The 20037-nt window shown below is 36.3% G+C and overlaps 1 protein-coding gene across 2 annotated transcripts in view; it reads left to right on the top strand.

Annotated features, from left to right (window-relative positions):
- The window catches only part of BMP2K (BMP2 inducible kinase), a 114229-nt gene that overhangs the window by 41983 nt on the left and 52209 nt on the right, over positions 1-20037 (top strand). For both annotated transcript variants that reach the window (XM_043906387.1, XM_043906386.1), the window contains exons 2-5: positions 6556-6674; positions 9430-9535; positions 14755-14897; positions 17909-18030. In XM_043906387.1, the coding sequence (XP_043762322.1) occupies positions 6556-6674; positions 9430-9535; positions 14755-14897; positions 17909-18030 (490 nt within the window). The remainder of the gene's footprint in view (positions 1-6555; positions 6675-9429; positions 9536-14754; positions 14898-17908; positions 18031-20037) is intronic.

The raw sequence follows: 20037 nt of genomic DNA, 5'->3' as shown, positions 1-20037 counted from the left end.
AGCCAGGTCTCCTGCAATATATATATATATATATATATAATATCATATCATCTGTGAATAGTGACAGTTTTATGTTGAATAGGAATGGTGAGAGTGGACATCCTTGTCTTATTCCAGATCTTAGTGGAAGAGCTTTCGACTTTTCACTTTTGAAGTGAAGTGAAAGTCCCTCAGTTTTGTTTGACTCTTTGTGACCCCATGGACTATACAGTCCATGGGATTCTCCAGGCCAGAATACTGGAGTGGGTAGCCTTTACCTTTTACAGGGGATCTTCCCAACCTAGGAATTGAACTGGGGTCTCCTGCCTTGCAGGCAGGTTCTTTATCAACTAAGCTATGAGTCATCTAATATTATTTTGTTACTGTCTATTTCTCCTTTTAAGTCTGTTAATATTTGCTTTATATATTTAGGTCTCCTATTTTGGGTGCAGAAATATTTACAAGTGTTCTATCTTGTTGGATTGACCCCTTTTCATGTAGCACCCTTCATTGTCTCTTATTACAGTCTTTGTTTTAAAGTTTATTTTATCTAATGTAAGTGTAGCTACTCCAGCTCTCTTTTGGTTTCCATTTGCATGGAATATTTTTTTAATCCCTTCACTTTGATTCTGGGTGTCCTTACATCTAATGTGAGCCTTTGGTAGAGAGCATATATGTTGGTGTTTTAAAAAATTTATTCAGCCACTGTGTCTTTGATTAGAGAATTTAGTTCATTAACATTTCAATTAAGTAGGTGCTTACTGCCATTTCACTATTTTTTTTTTTCCATGTTTTTTGTTCTTTGTGCCTGTCTTCTCTTGTTTTCTTTCTTTGGTGGTTTTATAGTTTGATGGTTTTCTTTAATGGTGTGCTTGTATTTCTCTTTATCTTTTCTGTCTGTATTTACTACAGGCATACCTTGTTCTCTTGTGCTTTATTTTATTGCACTTCCCAGATATACTGCCTTTTTTTTTTTTTTTTTAACAAATGGAAGGTTGGTAGCAACTTCGCATTGAGTAAGTCCATCAGGACCATTTTTTCTAACAGCTTTTGCTCACTTTGTGTCTCTGTGTCACATTTTGGTAATTCTTTCAATATTTTAAACTTTTAAATTATTATTATATTTTCCTTGGTGATTTGTGATCAGTAATATTTGCTCTAAGACTCCCTGAAGGCTGAGATGGTAGTTAGTATATTTTTGCAATGAAGTATTTTTTTAATTAGTGTGCACATTTTTAAAAGACATGATCCTACTGTACTATTAATAAACTATAGTTTAGTAAACATAGCTTTTTATATAATGGGAATCCAAAAAATTTGTATGACTAGTTTTACTGAAGCATGCTTTGTTACAGTGGTCTGGAACTGAATATGCAGTATCTCCAAGGTGTGCCTACATAGGCTCTTTGCTGGGCTTCCCTGGTAGCTCACATGGTAAAGCCTCTGCCTACAACGTGGGAGACCCAGGTTCGATCCCTGGGTCGGGAAGATCCCCTGGAGGAGGAAATGGCAACCCACCCCAGTGTTCATGCCTGGGAAATCCCATGTACCAAGGAGCCTGGTGGGCTACAGTCAATGGGGTCACGAAGAGTTGGACATGACTGAGCGACTTCATTTCACTTACCAACTCTTAACATATGACAACTTATATCTGCAGTAATTATTTTAAATTGAAAACACAGAAGTTTAATCCCGTTGTGAAGCTCAACGTTATTGCTCCCTCCCCTCCACATTTTATGTTATTGATGTCACATTTTACATCTTTTTATCTTGTGTATCACTTAACTAATTATTGTAATCATAGTTATTTTTACTACTTTTGTCTTTTAACCATCATACTAGTTTATAAATGACTAAACCTTTACCTTTACTATGTGTTTGTATTTCCAGTGAGACTTGTTCATTTATGTACATTTTGTACTAATGTACATTATGTACTAATTTACTAATTAGTACCCTTTCTTTTCAGCTGAAAGAAGTCTGTTTAGCAAATTTCTTCTAAGATCCATTTAGCAGTAATAAGCACCTTTTGCTTTTGCTTGTCTGGAAAACTCTTTATCTCTCTCATTTCTGAGTGATAACTTTGCCAGGTAGAGTATTATTGGTTAGAAGTTTTTTTCTTTCAGCACTTTGAATATATCATGACACTCCCTTTGGCTTGCAAAGTTTCTCCTGAAAAATCTGCTTATAGTCTTATTGGAGGTTCTTTTGTACAACAACAGGTTGTTTTTCTCTTGATGCTTTTAATATTCTCTCCTTGTCTTTAACTTTTGACATTTTAACTATGTGTCTTGATGTGGGTATCTTTGGGTTCCTTTTATTTGGAACTCTGGGCTTCTTGGATCTGAATGTCTGTTTTTTCCCGTAGGTTAAGGAAAATTCAGCTATTATCTCCTCAAATAAGATTGCTGCTCCTTTCTGTCTCTCTTTTCCTTCTGGGAGCCCTATGTTGTGAATTTTAGTCTGTTTGATGTTGTCTCGTATACCCCTTAAACTATCTCCACTGTTTTCATTCTTTTTCCTTTTTGCTGCTGTGGTTGGTTGAGTTCCACTGCCTTGTTTTAGAGTTGACTGAACTCTTTGTTCTACTTTTGTCCAGTCTGCTGTTGAACCCCTCTAGTGTATTTTTCAGTTCAGTTATTATATTCTTCAGGTCTTTGACTTCTGTTTGGTATTTTCTTATATTTTTTAAATCTCTGATGAAGTTCTCCCAGTTCATCTATTCAATTTGGTGAGCATCTTTATGATTATTACTCTTTATCAGATTAGCTACTTATCTCTCTTTCATTAAGTGTTTTTGTTTTCCTGAGATATTATCTTGTTCTTTTATTTGGAACATAGTCCTCTGTTTCTTCATTTTGCTTGTGTCTCTTGTGTTGGTTTCTATACTGTAGATGAACAACCAGTCAGTTTGGAAGGCGTGGCCCTGTATAAGAGATGAACTTTGTGATTCAGTCCTGCCTCAGCTTTTGGTTATCTTTTAAACATCTGTCCTTGTCCACGTAGCCTGTTACATTTTTAATACCCACCAGTAGTTGTGGATGTGCTATGACTTATCATTGTCCCAAAGGGTAGAATCTCAGCACCTGGATGCAGGTTTCCTGGAAGTCGAATCCTCAGACACCAGCTTTTAAAAGTATGCAGATATGTAGAGGCTTATGAAACTAAAAGTGTTAGCTATGCTGGCCACCAGAACCAGGTGATCTGGAGGTCTCCCCTGAGCAGCAGTGTCAGAAACTGGGACTCCAGATGAGGGAAAAGCTCTTCTCTGGGTGATACCGGTGAGCTGGAGCAGGGCAGAGGGAGAGTGCCAAGATGGCACCCAAAGCCTTGTTCCTCGTGGGCCACCAGATGTGGATCAAACCTGAGGAGTGCTCCCTAGGGTGAAGCTCCAGAACAAGTAACGAGGCTGCCTTGGGTGTGCCCATTACCTGCTAATGAAGAAAATGACCTCACTTTGAAATGGGCTTCCCTGGTTGCTCGGTGGTAAAGAACCTGCCTGCCAGTGCAGGAGAGGTGAATTCAGTCCTTGGGTCAGGAAGAGTCCCTGGAGAAGGGAATGGCAGCCCACTCCAGTGTCCTTGCCTAGAAGATCCCATGGACAGAGGAGTCTGACAGGCTACAGGCCATGGGGTAGCAAATGAATTAGACACAACTTAGCAACTAAACAGTAACAGCAACAACTTTCCAATAGTTGAGCAACAAAAATCACGTTTTATAGTTTCTTCTAAAACTAGTAATTAATCAAAAATGATGTATTAATTTGATTGTAACGTGATTCTACTCCATTTTTGTACTCTACATGTGGAATACTGTACAAGACAACTAACCAGCGTCAGTATCTCAGACTTTGTCTTACTGTCACTTTGTGTTATTTTCCATATTCTTTTAGCCCCTGTTATCTGTAAAGTGGAATTTAGGCCTTTAAGGTTTATTAGGTTAAAGGTATTTCACAGGTGATGCTGTTTAATTCATTTTCTATCACATCAGGAAGCATGTAATGTCAATATTAATGCCAATATTAGTGACCCCCAAATTTCTTCTTTGAAAAGAAATGATTTTCCTTTTGATGCTTTGACACCATGTGAATATCCTATTTTTCATAAACATTTCATCTAGAATTTTGCCATACAATGATGATCCTTGCTGAATCAGTTTCATAATATTGTATTTCTCAGCTTTGATGCCTTTCTCCCAGTTCCATTGACAATCTCTGTCACTTAGGGAATGAGTAGAGTCCATCAATGTGTTGGGCAAGAAAATGAGTTGAGGATCTCGGTTACAGGAAACAGATAATGGCATCTAATTTTATGTCACTTTTTTGAAGTTGGATTTTCAGTTCTTTGGAAAGAAAATGCTGATTAGGAGCTGAGAGACATAATTAGCAAATTATGTCTGATGAATGACTTCTTGTAGTGATTGGGAAATTTTTTTACTTGTAATCAGGTTACGTCAAATAAATTAGTGTATGTTAAGATTTCAGTTTAGTTCAGTTCAGTCACTCAGTCATGTCCAACTCTTTGCGACCCCATGAACCGCTGCACACCAGGCTTCCCTGTCCATCATCAACTCCTGGAGGTAACCCAAACTCATGTCCATAGAGTCAGTGATGCCATCTAACCATCTCATCCTCTGTCGTCCCCTTCTCCTCCTACCTTCAATCTTTCCCAACATCAGGGTCTTTTCAAGTGAGTCAGCTCTTTGCATCAGGTGGCCAAAATATTGGAGTTTCAGCTTTAACATCCGTCCTTCCACTGAACACCCAGAATGGATTTCCCTTAGGATGGATCTCCTTGCAGTCCAAGGGACTCTCAAGAGTCTTCTCCAACACCACAGTTCAAAAGCATCAATTCTTCTGTGCTCAGCCCTCTTTATAGTCCAGCTCTCACATCCATACATAACCACTGGAAAAACCATAGCCTTGACTAGACGGACCTTTATTGACAAGTAATGTCTCTGCTTTTTAATATGCTGTCTAGGTTGGTCATAACTTTCCTTCCAAGGAGTAAGTCTTTTAATTTCATGGCTGCAGTCACCATCTGCAGTGATTTTGGAGCCCAGAAAAATAAAGTCAGCCACCGTTTCCACTGTTTCCCCATCTATTTGCCATGAAGTGATGGGATCGGATGCCATGATCTTAGTTTTCTGAATGTTGAGCTTTAAGCCAACCTTTTCACTCTCCTCTTTCACTTTCATCGAGAGGCTCTTTAGTTCTTCTTCACTTTCTGCCGGAAGGGTGGTGTCATCTGCATATCTGAGGTTATTGATATTTCTCTTGGCAATCTTGATTCCAGCTTGTGCTTCTTCCAGCCCAGCGTTTCTCATGATGTACTCTGCATATAAGTTAAATAATGTTAGATGTTAGATTTAACAAGGCACTAAAAAATACCACCCCCGACCCCGTCCCCGCCTAGAGCACTTAGTTAATTCAAAAGTGACTTAACGGTTATGTTCTAAACACATTAATTACTTGTCCTCTGTCCATGGCGGTTCTCCAGGCCAGAATTCTGGAGTGGGTAGCCATTCGCTTCTCCAGGGGATCTTCTCAACCCAGGGATCGAAGCCAGGTCTCCTGCATTGCAGGCGGGTCCTTTACCAGCTGAGCCACAAGGGAAGCCTTGTTTTAGAAGGACTATCAAATTGATGAAAGTGACATAAAATATCCTATGCCAAAATGAGTTTTAAAAACTTAAGGTGGAAATCTTTGTTCAAATGTAACAGAATTGTTCTTTAGAATACCTGTATATTTCATATATGATGCTTTCTTAGGTGCAGTGAACAGACTGTGGCATAAATAATGAGGACATTTGTCATCTAGCATGAGAGATCCCAAAGGCTTGTCTAATTCAGTAGCCTGACTATGTTAGTATTCTGGGTCGTTTTCTCTCTGATTCTTTTTTCTATCATAGCCACATATGGTTGTCCTAGGTCTAAACATTATGTTCTTACACTGCAAAATCCAAAAGCTGGAAGGAAGAGCAAGGCCTTCTTCATAAAACTCTCTCCCCCTGCCCCCCTCCCCCAGATGGAAAATCTTTCCTGCAACCCTCAGCAGACTTTCCTATATGTCCCATTAGCATAGTCAATCTGAAATCAGTTGCTGACAAGAGGAAATGAGGCTCTCGTTACCGCCTTAATACGGTGTCCGTTCGCCCCCTAGATCGGGATGAGGGACCCGCCCATCTGAGCCTGCTGGTGGTTTGTCATCACAGAGAGGGGGGGGCCTGATGGGTAGACAATCAGTAGTATATGCCAGATATAGTGATATAGTTATGTTGTAGTATTTTCCATATCCCATAGAAGAAATATTCCCATTCAGATACTATTTTAATATTTTAATGTTTAAAAGAGAGACATGTAACCTGAAAAGCATATTATCCTATATGTGCTGGTTTGTGGTTGGTATAGCAAGGCAATGTTTTGGCTGTAATTTAATATATTAGTCACTTACTGTTCTTATTTTTGTCTTGTGTACAGTCACTTTATTTCCTTCTGAGATTAAGCTCCTCAATGATGTTACATGATTTTAGCAGTAGTTTCAAATTCTTTATATTTAATTGGTACTTGTTCTCATAGGTGGCTTCTCAACTGTTTTCCTGGTGCGGACTCATGGTGGACACCGTTATGCATTGAAGCGAATGTATGTCAATAACACGACAGACCTCAACATTTGTAAAAGGGAAATTACAATTATGGTAAGTGAAAGAGTAATTCCATTTGAAAAACTTGTATCAGCATAACATTAACCAGCTTTTAGGCAAGCTGCTTATGCACATCCTGACAACCTTTGAAGTGTACTCTTTAAAGCCACACTTAGGGCTAAATACAGCCAACTCCTACCTCTCCTCCCTTGCTTATAGTAGTTCAACAGGCAGGCTTCTCTGCTTTCTTTTTTTCTATTTAAAATACGTTTTAATTATGGAATGTTCTTAGAATAGAAAAATTGAGAGGACTAGTGAATGCCACTTCATCACCTGCTCAACTTAAGGATTGAAAGCTTACAGATACAGATGAAGCCTTCTGTGTATTCCTCTCCAATGTCATCTTTATACTGTTATCCTAATCCAGAAAGAAGCCCTTATCCTGAATTTGGTGCTTACCATCCCCGTGGGTATTTAATAAAAGTATGTGTTTGTATTCACAGGCAAAACTTAGTTTTGCTTTTCATTTAAAAAATCATGCTGTAGAATTGATTTTTTTCCATAGGTGTGTACTCTAGTTATATGGTAAGTTATATGAATACTAGGAAAAGTGAAAAATACTTTACTAGGCCATTAAAGAAAATTTCAGTAATTCAGTTAACTAGACTAACCAGTTCAAGAAAACTACAGAATAAAAGTTTCCTTTTTGTCTCGAGTTGCTTATTGTCAATGCTCTGGGTAGTTTCTTATTCTTGTTCCCCCCTCCTCCTCCTCCTCTCTCCTGTTCTCCTCTTCCTCCTCCTCATCCGTTCTTTATCAAGTCTAATATGTATATTTAATATTTTTGTTTTATTGTGGCAAAATTCACACAATATAGTTTTTATAATTCACATTTTAAAGTGAACAATTCAGTGGTATTGAATGCATTCACGGTGTTGTGTACAGCCTGCCCCTATTGTTCTAAAGCATTTCATCCCTCCAGAGGGAAACGCCTGCCATGAAGCAGTTACTCCCCATCCCACTCTTGTTCAGGGCTTGGCAACTACCCAGTCTATGTTATGTCTCTATGGATTTGTGTCTTCTGGATATTTTATATCCATGGAAGCATGCAGTATGTGACCTTTTGTGTCTGACTTCTTTTCACTTAGTATATTTTTAAGATTCATCCACATTGTAGCACTTAACAGCACTTGATTCCTTTTTATTGCTGAATAATATTCCATTATATATGCTATGCATATATTATTTATTCATCGATTGATGGACTTTTAAAAAACCATTGTGATGGTCATTTGGGCTGTTTCTACTTCTTGGCTATTGTGAGTAAGTGTTGCTATATATATGTGTATATATATATATATATATTTGTTTGAGTGTTTCTTTTCAGTTCATTTGCTATATATCTAAGAGTGGAATTGCTGGGTCATATGATAATTCCATGTTTAACTTTCTAAGGAACCATTAAACTGTTTTCCACAGCAGTTGAACCATTTTATATTCACACTAGCAGTGTAGGAAGGTTCTAGTTTTTTCACTTCCTTGTAAACACTTGTTATTGTCAGTCCTCCCCAGCTGCTAAGAGGGAGATTTTCTTATTTTGTATCAACATCTCTATCAACACACATGTGGTTTGATCCTTTTTGTTTTAAGACAGGCGCATTTATACAATATGACTTACCTGAATTCTGCTTTTATTGTCCCTATCCCTCAGCTAGACTAGAGTTGATTAGACTTTGAGACTTGCTTTTTTTCCAGGTAAGGCTGTTAGTCAAAGGGGGAAAAGATTTACTCCGAGATAATAGGAAACCTTAGACAGTTTTCTAACTTGAGCCCAGATATGTTACTATTATATTGTAATAGTTCCTTCAATAGAATTTGTTTACATTTGAGATATATAAAATGTAGTCATCATCAATCTCAGTTAACACTCAGATTTTATGCTTTGAAAGAAGATAGTTTGGTGAGATGAGCAGTTGTCTTCCAACTGTTTTTTGATGACCAATCCTCCATTATTTATGTTTATTTGTGAATTATTCACATGTTCAACTGCCATTAGCTAATGTCTCAAATTATATTGCATAGTTAAAACTAGATTTTTTCCTTTAATGATAGTGGATGTAACTTACTTTAAACTTAAAGACAAAATGAATTTAGATCATTATTGTTTTTAACCTTATTATATATTGATGATTGTTTTATACTAGGAGCAAAGTGTCAGATTTCCCATTTTCTTCTTAGTTGCATGTACTCATTCAACTAGTACTATATTTAATCTATAGTTTCTTTATAGGAATCCTATTTAGCTACTTGTTTATTTTTTGGGTTATTTAGTTGAAAGTACATACATTCATAAATTCTTTTAACTAGGTGGATATAAATTGCAGTCTGTTGCAGAGAAAACAGACAAATGAGAGTATAGCTGTTAGTTTAGGAACTAAAAATTCATATTTTAAAATAAAATACAAATTTAAAATACCATATAAAATCTGGTATTTTATTCTTGCGTCCCACAGTGCTATCTTGTGTATTCCCTTTTGAAGAGTATTGTTTTGAATGAACAAAAGTGATGTCTTTCTTCTCCATTGAATTTAAAAATGAGTATTCATTAACTTTCTGTCTGTTACAAAATGACAGTCATGTGTAACTAAACTTTCCATTGAAACTGTAGAAATTTTTTTAAACATGTCAGATTCCATACTTAAATCTTTTTGAAATTCTTTAAGTATATTAGTTTAAACTTCAAATCATTAACAATAGATGTTTAACATACATATTTTCCAGTTTTTAAAATTTTGTTTATTTTTTGCAGAAAGAGCTATCTGGTCACAAAAATATCGTGGGTTATTTGGACTGTGCTGTAAATTCAATTAGTGATAATGTATGGGAAGTGCTTATCTTAATGGAATATTGTCGAGGTAAGTATTTCTCTGCATTTGTTTTATGCCAAAGGAATTTGCTCATAAATTGGGTTATTAGGTGTCTTGGTTTCTCCCTGAGCAGCTGTTATCTAATTGTGGACACTCATTGCACCTCAGCTTTAATTATTTGTCTAATTAAGGAATGCTGTTGAAAAATAATTTATAATATTGTTTGTTGCATTGGTGATATGAGCACATGTAAATGGACAATTAGAAAAATGCCTTTGGGTTTAAGATAGGGAATCTAAGCAATCACATTTCTTGATCCCTTTATGTTTCTTTTATGGTCTAACCAAGAAGAACATGCTGTGTCCATATTAGTATTATAGGATTTTTCCAGAATGCTACTATGTTATCCTTGAGCATATTGAATTTAATGAATTTAAAGGATACATTTTGATGTATAATTCTTATAAATTTATGTGGTCTTTTGTAAACATCAGAAGATAGAAAACCACTTTTTATTTGGATTTAATGTGGTATTTTCAAAGAAAAAATTAGAAATTGTAGCGTATGCTTAAGAATTATAATCAAAGTGTTGACTTTTTTTTTTTGAACTTTAACATGTGTGAAGGGGTCAACTAGTCAATTTCCTGCAAACTTGCCTTCTTCTCCCCATGCACACCTGCCTCCCCCACCACCTCCCCGAATGTAACTGGCAGTTTGGGTTCTAGGGAGACCTGTTCTATATTTAGATTCTCTTAAGACAGCTATGATTGTTAACTATCGTACCAGGAACTCTAGTCAGTTCCTGAAGTTTGGAGGAGGAGGAAGATGGTGATGGTAATTGAAAAAATTTAGTCTTTATTTTACTCCAGTCTTGTAAGAAGGGAAGGACAGAGGAAAATGAAGTGAATCAGTATTGTAATATCTATTGTGATATGTTTGTAACTTATTTACATATATAATAGAAACAATTAGATATTTTTGTGATTGTTCTTCCTTATTTTTATCTACTGTAAAACATTATGATCCCTTGAAGGAGACAATACTGATTTTCCTTACTTTCCTAGTGTTTAAGGTGCTAATTCTTAGCTCGATTAGAGTTGACTAATAGCCCTTGACTATTGATAACTTTTTAAAAATAATTGAATTGAGCATAATCATAACCCTGAATGAGTTTAATTAAAATTGTCATTCAGAAGACATTTTAAAAGGGGAACCAAACGAGCTTCAGTTTTTAAGCAAGTGAGTGTTTGGGGGCCAGTGGTACAGTCTGTGGCAGATGAAATGTTAATTATCTTGTAAAAAATAAAGTCATATCAGCATTTAAATAAGATAGTAGGTTGCACTGTATGGCATTTTAAATTAAATGGTAATGAGTGCAATCTCAGAGATATGAAGATTGTTGAGGCTAGAAAAATGGTGACTTAAAATTTTAATCCTGAAATAGGGCAGAGTATAGAAGTTTTGGTTTAGGGGTTGATACCTGTTTGAAAAATATGTAAAGATTTGGCAGTTACCCACATCTTACTTTAAAAGACCTTCAGGCTTCAGCAGTATTTACTTTTTGGATATGATTTTAAAATTTTTCATTTAGAATAATTTTACTTTAATGTCTTGTTGTTGCTCAGTTGTGTCTGATATTTTGCGGTCCCATGGACTAAAGCACACCAGGCTTCCCTGCCCCTCTCCGTCTCACAGAGTTTGCTCAAACTCATGACTGTTGAGTTGGTGATATCATCCAACCATCTCATCCTCTGTCGTGCCCTTCTCCTCCTGCCTTCAGTCTTTTGCAGCATCAGGGTCTTTTCCAATGAGTCAGCTCTTTGCACTAATGCAAAGTATTGGAGTGTCAGCTTCAGCGTCAGTCCTTCCTATGAATATTCAGGGCTGATTTCCTTTAGGATTGACTGGTATGATCCCCTTGCTGTCCAGGGGACTCGAAAGAGTCTCCTCCAGCACCACAGTTCAAAGGTATCAATTCTTTGGGCTCAGTCTTTTTTATTGTCCAGCTCTCACATCTGTACATGACTACTGGAGAAACCATAGCCTTGACTGTTCGACATTTGTGGGCAAAGTAATGTCTCTGCTTTTTAATACACTGTCTATTTAGAAGACTTTGGTTTTGAGTTTCTACATTAGTAAGTGCGGCTCAGATAGAGCTTTTAGCTTTTTCCGGGAACTTAGATTTTGTGATTCAAGGCTTCTAACCCAAAGATCTCTAAAGGGAAAAAATATTGACTAACTCTTTGTTTAAAGTTTATTCTACTCATTAAAACATTGAAAGTTTGCAAGAGGTAGAAGGAATTCAAGGTTATGATTTCTTTAGCTGTGAAATGATAGTTGAATAATGGTGAATGTTGTTGTTCAGTCACTAAGTTGTGTCTGACTCTTTGTGACCCCATTAACTGCAGCATGCCTGGTTTCCCTGTCCTTCACTGTCTTCTGGAGTTTGCTCACGTTCATGTCCATTGAATTGGTGATGCAGTCTAACCATCTCATCCTCTGTCGCCCTCTTCTCCTCTTGCCCTCAATCTTTGCCAGCGTCAGGGTCTTTTCCAATAAGTTGACTCTTCATATCAGGTGGCCAAAGTATTGGAACTTCAGCATCAATCCTTCCAATGAGTATTCAGAATTGATTTCCTTCAGGATTGACTGGTTTGATTTCCTTGCAGTCCAAGGGACTCTCAAGAGTGTGTGTGTGAGTTGCTCAGTCATGTCTGACTCTGTGACCCCGTTGACTGTAGCCAACCAGTTGCCTCTGTTAGTGGAATTCTTCCAGGCAAGAATACTGGAGTCTGTAGCCATTCTCTTCTCCAGGGGATCTTCCCGACTCAGGGATCAAACCCAGGTTTCCTGCATTGTGGGCAGATTTTTTTTTCCCATCTGAGCCATCAGAGAAGCTTGAATAATATGAATAAACACCAATAAACCACTTCTTGTACTGTTTAATTTTTGCGTAAAATGAGTCAGGACATCTAACAAAGTATGGAGAAAATTGCTGCATAGTCAGGTGCCTCAGTCTTATATGAGATACTTTGAACAAATTATAACCAAATAGACCTGAATTTTCTGAAAATTGAGGATTCATGGGCAAAATTAATGTTTTTTCCTCTGCTTTAAAGTTCTAAGGAAAAACTAACTATTTCAGAATACATATGAGAATGCTGTTTAGACAGTAATAATAGAAGGAACAAGTGTGTATACACCTTTTTCAGTTCAGTCACTCAGTCGTGTCTGACTCTTTGTGACCCCATGGACTTGAGCACACCAGGCTTCCCTGTCCATCACCAACTTATGTCCATCGAGTTGGTGATGCCATCCAACCATCTCATCCTGTGTCGTCCCCTTCTCCTGCCTTCAATTTCCCAGCATCAGGGTCTTTTCCAATGAGTCAGTTCTTTGCACCAGGTGGCCAAAGTATTGGAGTTTCAGCTTCAGCATCAGTCCTTCCAATGAACATTCAGGACTGATTACCTTTGGGATTTGATCTCCTTGCAGTCCAAGGGACTCAAGAGTCTACTTTAACACACAACTCGAAAGCATCAATTCTTCGGCACTTGGCTTTCTTTATAGTCCAACTCTCACATCTATACATGACTACTGGAAAAACCATAGTTTTGTCTAGAGGGACCTTTGTTGGCAAAGTAATGTCGCTGCTTTTTAATATACTGTCTAGGTTTGTCATAGCTTTTCTTCCAAGGAGCGAGTGTCTTTTAAGTTCATGGCTGCAGTCACCATCTGCAGTGATTTTGGAGCCCCCCCAAAATAGTCTGTCACTGTTTCTATTGTTTCCCCATCTATTCGCCATGAAGTGATGGGATCAGATGCCATGATCTTAGTTTTTTGAATGTTGAATTTTAAGCCAACTTTTTCACTCCTCTTTCACTTTCATCAAGAGGCTGTTTAGTTCTCCTTTGCTTCCTGCCATAAGGGTTATGTCATCTGTGTATCTGAGGTTATTGATATTTCTCCCAGCAATCTTGATTGATGGCAGCTTGTGCTTCATCCAGCCCAGCATTTCACATGATGTACACTCTGCATATAATTAAATAAGCAGGGTGACAATATATAGCCTTGATGTACTCCTTTCCCAATTTGGAACCAGGTGTTGTTCCATGCACCTTCTTACACATTACAAAATAACAGACATTCATTTATTCAAACTTGTTAAAGGAAAATTTCAAACACAAGCTTGCCTTTTTAAATTTCCAAACTTTATTTAGGTTAGAATGTTTTCTGAATGAATCATATATTTGTATTCTGAGAATATGATAGTAAACTTTCTCTTAGTATAAAAATTGTCACCATTATGCTATCAGTTATTGTAGTCCACTCAATACTTATTTAATAACTCTCTCAGGGCTTGTTGGTGTGGCTGTTTGACTTTGGTAGGTTACTCTGCCCTGGTAAGTTATCTCTTAACCTGGTTTAGAACATTAGTCCCTTATACATCTCTTTTTCTCTCTTGTGATTCCTCCATCCCCCTGTCAAGAAGATCTTTTCAAAATCTGATCAGGAAGTTTCCTTGATTCTCAAGACAAAATCTTAAATTTCTCTCTCTCTTGTCAGTATCATCTTTATTTTACTCTCTTCTTGATGCTTTCTAGACCATACTCAAATTGGTTCTCTTTAAGTTATTCAAAATCATCAAACTGTTTCCCAAACTAGAGGCCTTTTTACATGTCACTTGCTGTCACTAGGGTGTTCTGCCAAATCTCTGCCAGGTTAATTTCTAGTTAACCTTCAGTTTAAACATAAATAATCACTTCCTTAGACAGGCCTTCTCTGCCAGTCTCTTCTTCCCATCCTTTACCAATTTAAATTTGGGTTTTTCTCATATTATCCTTGTTGTTTGTAACTTTGATAAATATTTATGTGTGTGATTGTTTAATAATTTATCTCTACCTTTAGGTATAAATTTTGTGATAATAGATACTTTATTTTCGTTCACCACTGTTTACCCCCGTAATTAGCATAGTTGAATAACTGTTGCTTCAAATTTGTGATGCCATCAGTTACAAGATACATCTTGATTTTGGAATTGTTAAAATGTTAAAATCATCAGATATTCTCATATCAAAGATATAAAATGTGAAAAAAAATTATGTCATTGAAGCAACAGAATATGGTGTATAATAAGCATTTTTACATGAAAATAATGAGAAAGCCAGTTTTCCATTACCTGAGACTATAAAGTCATTTCTTAATTTCTTTGTCTGTGGTAGTCTTCAGTTATTAAAAATGTCATCAATATTACTTTTTTTGGTTAGCTGGGCAGGTAGTGAATCAGATGAATAAGAAGCTGCAGACTGGCTTTACGGAAGCAGAAGTGTTACAGATATTCTGTGATACCTGTGAAGCCGTTGCAAGGTTGCATCAGTGTAAGACTCCGATAATTCACCGGGATCTCAAGGTAGGAACTTTAGACTCCTTATGGATTACTACCTTTTAAACTTTGGAGTTAAAATGTCCTTGGACTGTCTTCATCTAAAGCAGTTCTTGTTACCAGCACTCAGACCGGCCTCTCCGTTCTCTGCTGCGTTCCCTGAGGCCATGTAAAGACTGACTGCAGAATTGAAGCTGTGCTTTCCATGACCCTGACAGTTTCTCACATGGTTGTAGAAGTGGATTCTGTGCTCCCTGCTCTGCTTCCGTTGTACTGAGCAGGCTTCTCTAAAAGGTTTCACGTGAACAAGAATGTGAACGTCACCGCCGCAGGCGGGGTGTCTCTCCATACTGTCCTGCCAGCACTCCTCCTGTTTCCTGTAGTTCATTTTAAGCATCAAGGAATTTTCCAGAGATATTGGAGCTCACTGTAAATGGGTCTCTTATTTATTTATACTTTACTACAGTTTTAGGTAATTTCTTATAATTTGGTGGTGATTGTCACTTTAAGGTCACTTTGTCTTTCATATTCATGGAATCTGACCTTTTGTATATGGTACACCTGTTACACTGGAAAAAGTGCCCAAACGGGATTGAAGATTCCTGAAATTATATTGCTTGAGCTATCATTACATTCTTTAGAAACATAGGTATCTTCTTTGATACTTGGAAACACTAAGATTACAAAAATTCCTCTTCCTGAAATGTTCTATGCCCAGATATCCTAAGGTAAACCTTTCCCCCACTTCAAGTTCACTCAGATTCACTTTCTCAGAGTGCTATGCTTGTACCACCTTATTTATAATTACAACATAACCTTTCCATTTTCTACTTGTTCTACCGTTTATTATCATTTGTCAGTTTCTCAGATACTATGTAATTTGCTTATAAGACTGTTGTTTTATTTTCTGTCCTCTTCCATTGGAAGGTAAGCTCTCTGTGAGCAGGGATTTCTCTCTTTTGTTATGATGTATCCAAGCATTTAGTACAGTGCTGGCACATAGCAGAGTCTCAGTAAATGTTTACTGAATGAATGAATCTCAATTCTGGCTTATTATTGGGCTTCCCAGGTGGCACTAGTGGTAAAGAACCTGCCTGCCAATGCAGGAGACATAAGAGAGGCGGGTTTGATCCCTGGGTTGGGAAGATCCCCTGAAGAAGGGAATGGCAATCCACTCCAGTATTCTTGCCTGGAGAATCCCCATGGACAGAGGAGCCTGGCAGGCTATAGTCCATAGGGCTGCAAAAAGTCAGACACAACTGAGCAACTGAGCACTCAGCACAGACGACTTTGAAAAGTGACAATAAAATGCTCTTAAGATACGAGAGAATAGAAGATGTTACTCAGAATATAGGTTGTTAACCATGAAGGCATCTTTTAGGGAAATTTATGCTAAAGAATACAAGCTAAGGTAAGATCACAGTGTTTGACTCCACATCTCTGTCCCTTAATTTGGATAATCAGTGTAGCATCTTTCATTTCAGTTCTTCTGGATATGCAGCTCTTTTACATTTTCCCTAATAATTTGGTCAGATGATTTTTTGCTATTTTAGCTCATTAACTTTTTTAATGTAAAGTTGATGTTTTCAGCCAAGTTTTCCTTGGTTTTAAAACAAAGACATTGAATTTCATACTATTATATAGACCATATTGACTAGAATTAGTTGTTTTTATGTGTGGAAATTTATTCAAACCTGCTTAAGTAGATATTTTTAAGTAGATTTCTTGTATAAATCCTTATTTTCTACAAGTATGTTTAAAAGTAAACTAAAATGAAGTGGGTTTTGTCATACATTGACATGAATCAGCCATGGAGTTACATGTATTCCCCATCCCAATCCCCCTCCCACCTCCCCCCCCCCCCCCCGATTCCCCTGGCCTCCAACTAATAAAAATAATTGGAAAAAAAAAAAAAGTAAACTAAAATGAAATATAGAAGAAAAATTATAAAGAAACTAATGTGAGTATTTTGGTTGAGTGGAGAGAAATTTAATCACTCATTCAAGGCTATATCATAAAAATAAAAACACTGTAAAAAAGTTAATAATAATAGTGTCATTTATTGTATGCTTACCTTATTTCTGTTGTGTTTTAAGCTTTTTACATGTTTTAATACATTCAGCTTTTACCGTTTCTACAACAGTCTCATGTAACAGAGGTCATTTCCCCCAGTTTATAGGTGAGGAAACTGAAGCTCAGAGGGGTTAAGCAAACTGCCCAGGGTACATGTGATAATAAGTGGCACAGTTGGCCTGTGAACCCACACTCTCCTGTTTTAGAAACTGCGCGCGAAACTTTATTTATTTCGACTCTGATCTCTAAGTTAAGACACAAAGTTAGATCTGTGTTTTTCAGTGTAGTATTTTAGATAAAAATGGAATTAGGAGTTAATCAGAGGTAGAATTGGAATGGTTTTTGTTTTTTCTGTAGAAAAACTGAAGTGTCAGAAAAGGATGAAAATGGAGGTAGGGTATAGACTCACTGCTACTAGCAGTTCTTTTTTATAGAAGCGTTAGAGAGAGGACTTATGGTTACTTGAGGGCTTCCCAGGTGGCTCAGTGGTAAAGAATCCACCTGCTAATTTAGGAGATACGGGTTTGATCCCTGAGTTGGGAAGATCCCTGGGAGAAGGAAATGGCAACCTGCTCCAGTAGTCTTGCCTGGGAGATCCCATGAACAGCAGATCCCATGGACTGGCAGGCTACAGTCCATAGGGTCACAAATAGTCGGATACAACTTAGTGACTCAACATGTTACAACAAAAAGGGTTACTTGGCTCTTGTAAAACTCATCCTGGGATGGAAGAAACACTCCTGTGTTCTTAGTGAGAGAAGCAGTAGATAAAGTAACATGTATTTTTGTTCTGAATCATTTGCCCTTTCTCACAGTTTGAGGTGCCGTCTCTCTGTATATACGTGTGTATGTGTGTGTGTGTGTGTGTGTAAAACAAGTCCTTTGGTATTTATTGTGTAAAAACGTTGTAAAAAGACAATTTTCACTTTGAAAATACTACTAATTATTGATTTTCTTTTCTGAAGGTAGAAAATATTTTGTTGAATGATGGTGGAAACTATGTACTTTGTGACTTTGGCAGTGCCACAAATAAATTTCTTAATCCTCAAAAAGATGGAGTTAATACAGTAGAAGAAGAAATTAAAAAGTAAGTGTTAATTTTTGTTTTGTCTCATGAGAATTTTAGTTAACTTGAGTCTGTGACCAGCTCTGCTAGTTTAAACTTTAGATATTCCATTAATAGATCTCTTTAAGATATTTCTGTGTGATATAATTGATTAGTTTATGTCTCATCTAGTTCAGTAGGAAATACATTTTACCATGTAAGCAAAATTTTCATCTACATTGTAAACAAATTAATCAAATTTAACAAATTTGTTAAATAAGCTGTAGTAATTAGTGGAGTCATTAAAGGGAGTTTGAAGTTATTATTGAGTTCAATTAACCATCTTTGTGTTTATTGATACTGAGTGAGGATTTGTGCTTGTTAGGAAAAATACTTAAACTTTGGCCTCGTATTTACTATTAAGAAGTTGATATTATTGCATTGAAAACTGTGTGGAAAACTTGTTACTTTATAATACTGTTTTGGAGAACTCTTTGGTAGAAATATAAATCATATCTGCCTTATATTTTCTTAACCTTGTATTTTCCATGGTTGCTAGAGTATTGTAAGGACTTTCCCTGGCTTTTCTGTTTTCTAGTTTTAGAAAATAGTACTGTTTGTAAATCTTTGATCATCTTAATAAAATGATGCAGAATGCAGAAAGATCTGTCAGAATAGGAGTTTCTAAGTAGCTCCCTTTTTCTAAGTTACTTTTCTTCACTTTCTCACAGATTCTCAGTGGTTTAAGGCTGCCTATGAGCTTTTGTTTGAACTGTGACATGTATTTTGAAATAGGCTCAAATAGAGCTGATATTATTCTGGTCCATTTGTATAAAACTATGGTTTTGTAGACTTGTGTATTTCTACTCAGGAACAGCCAGTGATGGTTATGTTAAGATTCCATAAAAACAAACTCCTTAGTAAACTTATAAACATCCTGAAGAACACCAGAACAATGAATTATTGAATTGGCTTCTTATGGGTATATGTATATACATATAATTTTAAAAGTTATTGAGTTGTGATATATAATGACTGTTACAGAATTCTGCTCAAGCATCTTTGGCTTGCTGGAAGTTTAGTTTTTTGCTGTTAAGATCTGAAGTATAGCTAAAGTTTAGCAGAATTTTACACTAGTGGTGAACGTAATAAGCTCATGGGTTCTTGTACTTAGTGGCTCATAGGAATTAATGGTCTAATTGTTTATTCAGTTCACAGGGCGTACAACATATTGGACACTGTTGTTGATGCTACGGTATAGCAGTAAACAAAAAAGAAGGCCTGTCCTTATGTAGTTTACATTCTGGTTTCTTAGATCACTCCTCTGTAGTAGTATCATTCAGAATGTATCACGTTAGGGTGATTTGAAAAAAATAAGATGGTAGAATATTGAGTTTTTAAGATACTTCATGTAAAATAAAACAAAGTGAATCTTAAATTATGTCATAGTATAGGAATTCCTTTGATATTCTAATAATTTCTCCCATGAAATTGAGCAATACTTTATTCTGTTCATAGTGGATTTGGAGTTTTTATACTTGTAAATATTTATTCACCTTATCTTTTAATTCCAAACTACTTATGCTAACAGTTTTGGAAGTGTACTTAATGTAATTAATAATAATTAATTATGACAACTAGATTACTTTTAAAAGAATAATTATAAAAACAAACCTCAAGATTTACTACCATGTGTAAGAAATTATGTTAGGATTCATAAAAACAAACTGCTTAATAAGCATATAAATTAATTTTTTGAGAGGGTAGAAGTTTCACTTTTAAATTACTACACTAAAATATTTTGATAAGGATATTTTTATAGTCAAATTGTCTTATTTCATTTAAGAAATTCAAGGAAAACCATAGTTCCAGTACATTGTCTTTATTTAATTTTTTCTCTTAAAAATTGTGTTTATGATCACAGATGCAATTGCACTTGTTACAAACGTGTATAATGCTTTGTATTGTTTAATACTTGATGGGCTTTTAATGAGCTTTTAAAGCAGTATTATTTCTCTATAATGTTATTGAACCTAGAAGTTTTTGTAG

Source organism: Cervus elaphus, chromosome 6 (assembly GCF_910594005.1).
Source record: "Cervus elaphus chromosome 6, mCerEla1.1, whole genome shotgun sequence".
Taxonomy (NCBI): Eukaryota; Metazoa; Chordata; class Mammalia; order Artiodactyla; family Cervidae; genus Cervus; species Cervus elaphus.
This window is presented reverse-complemented; position numbering and strand designations above follow the sequence as displayed.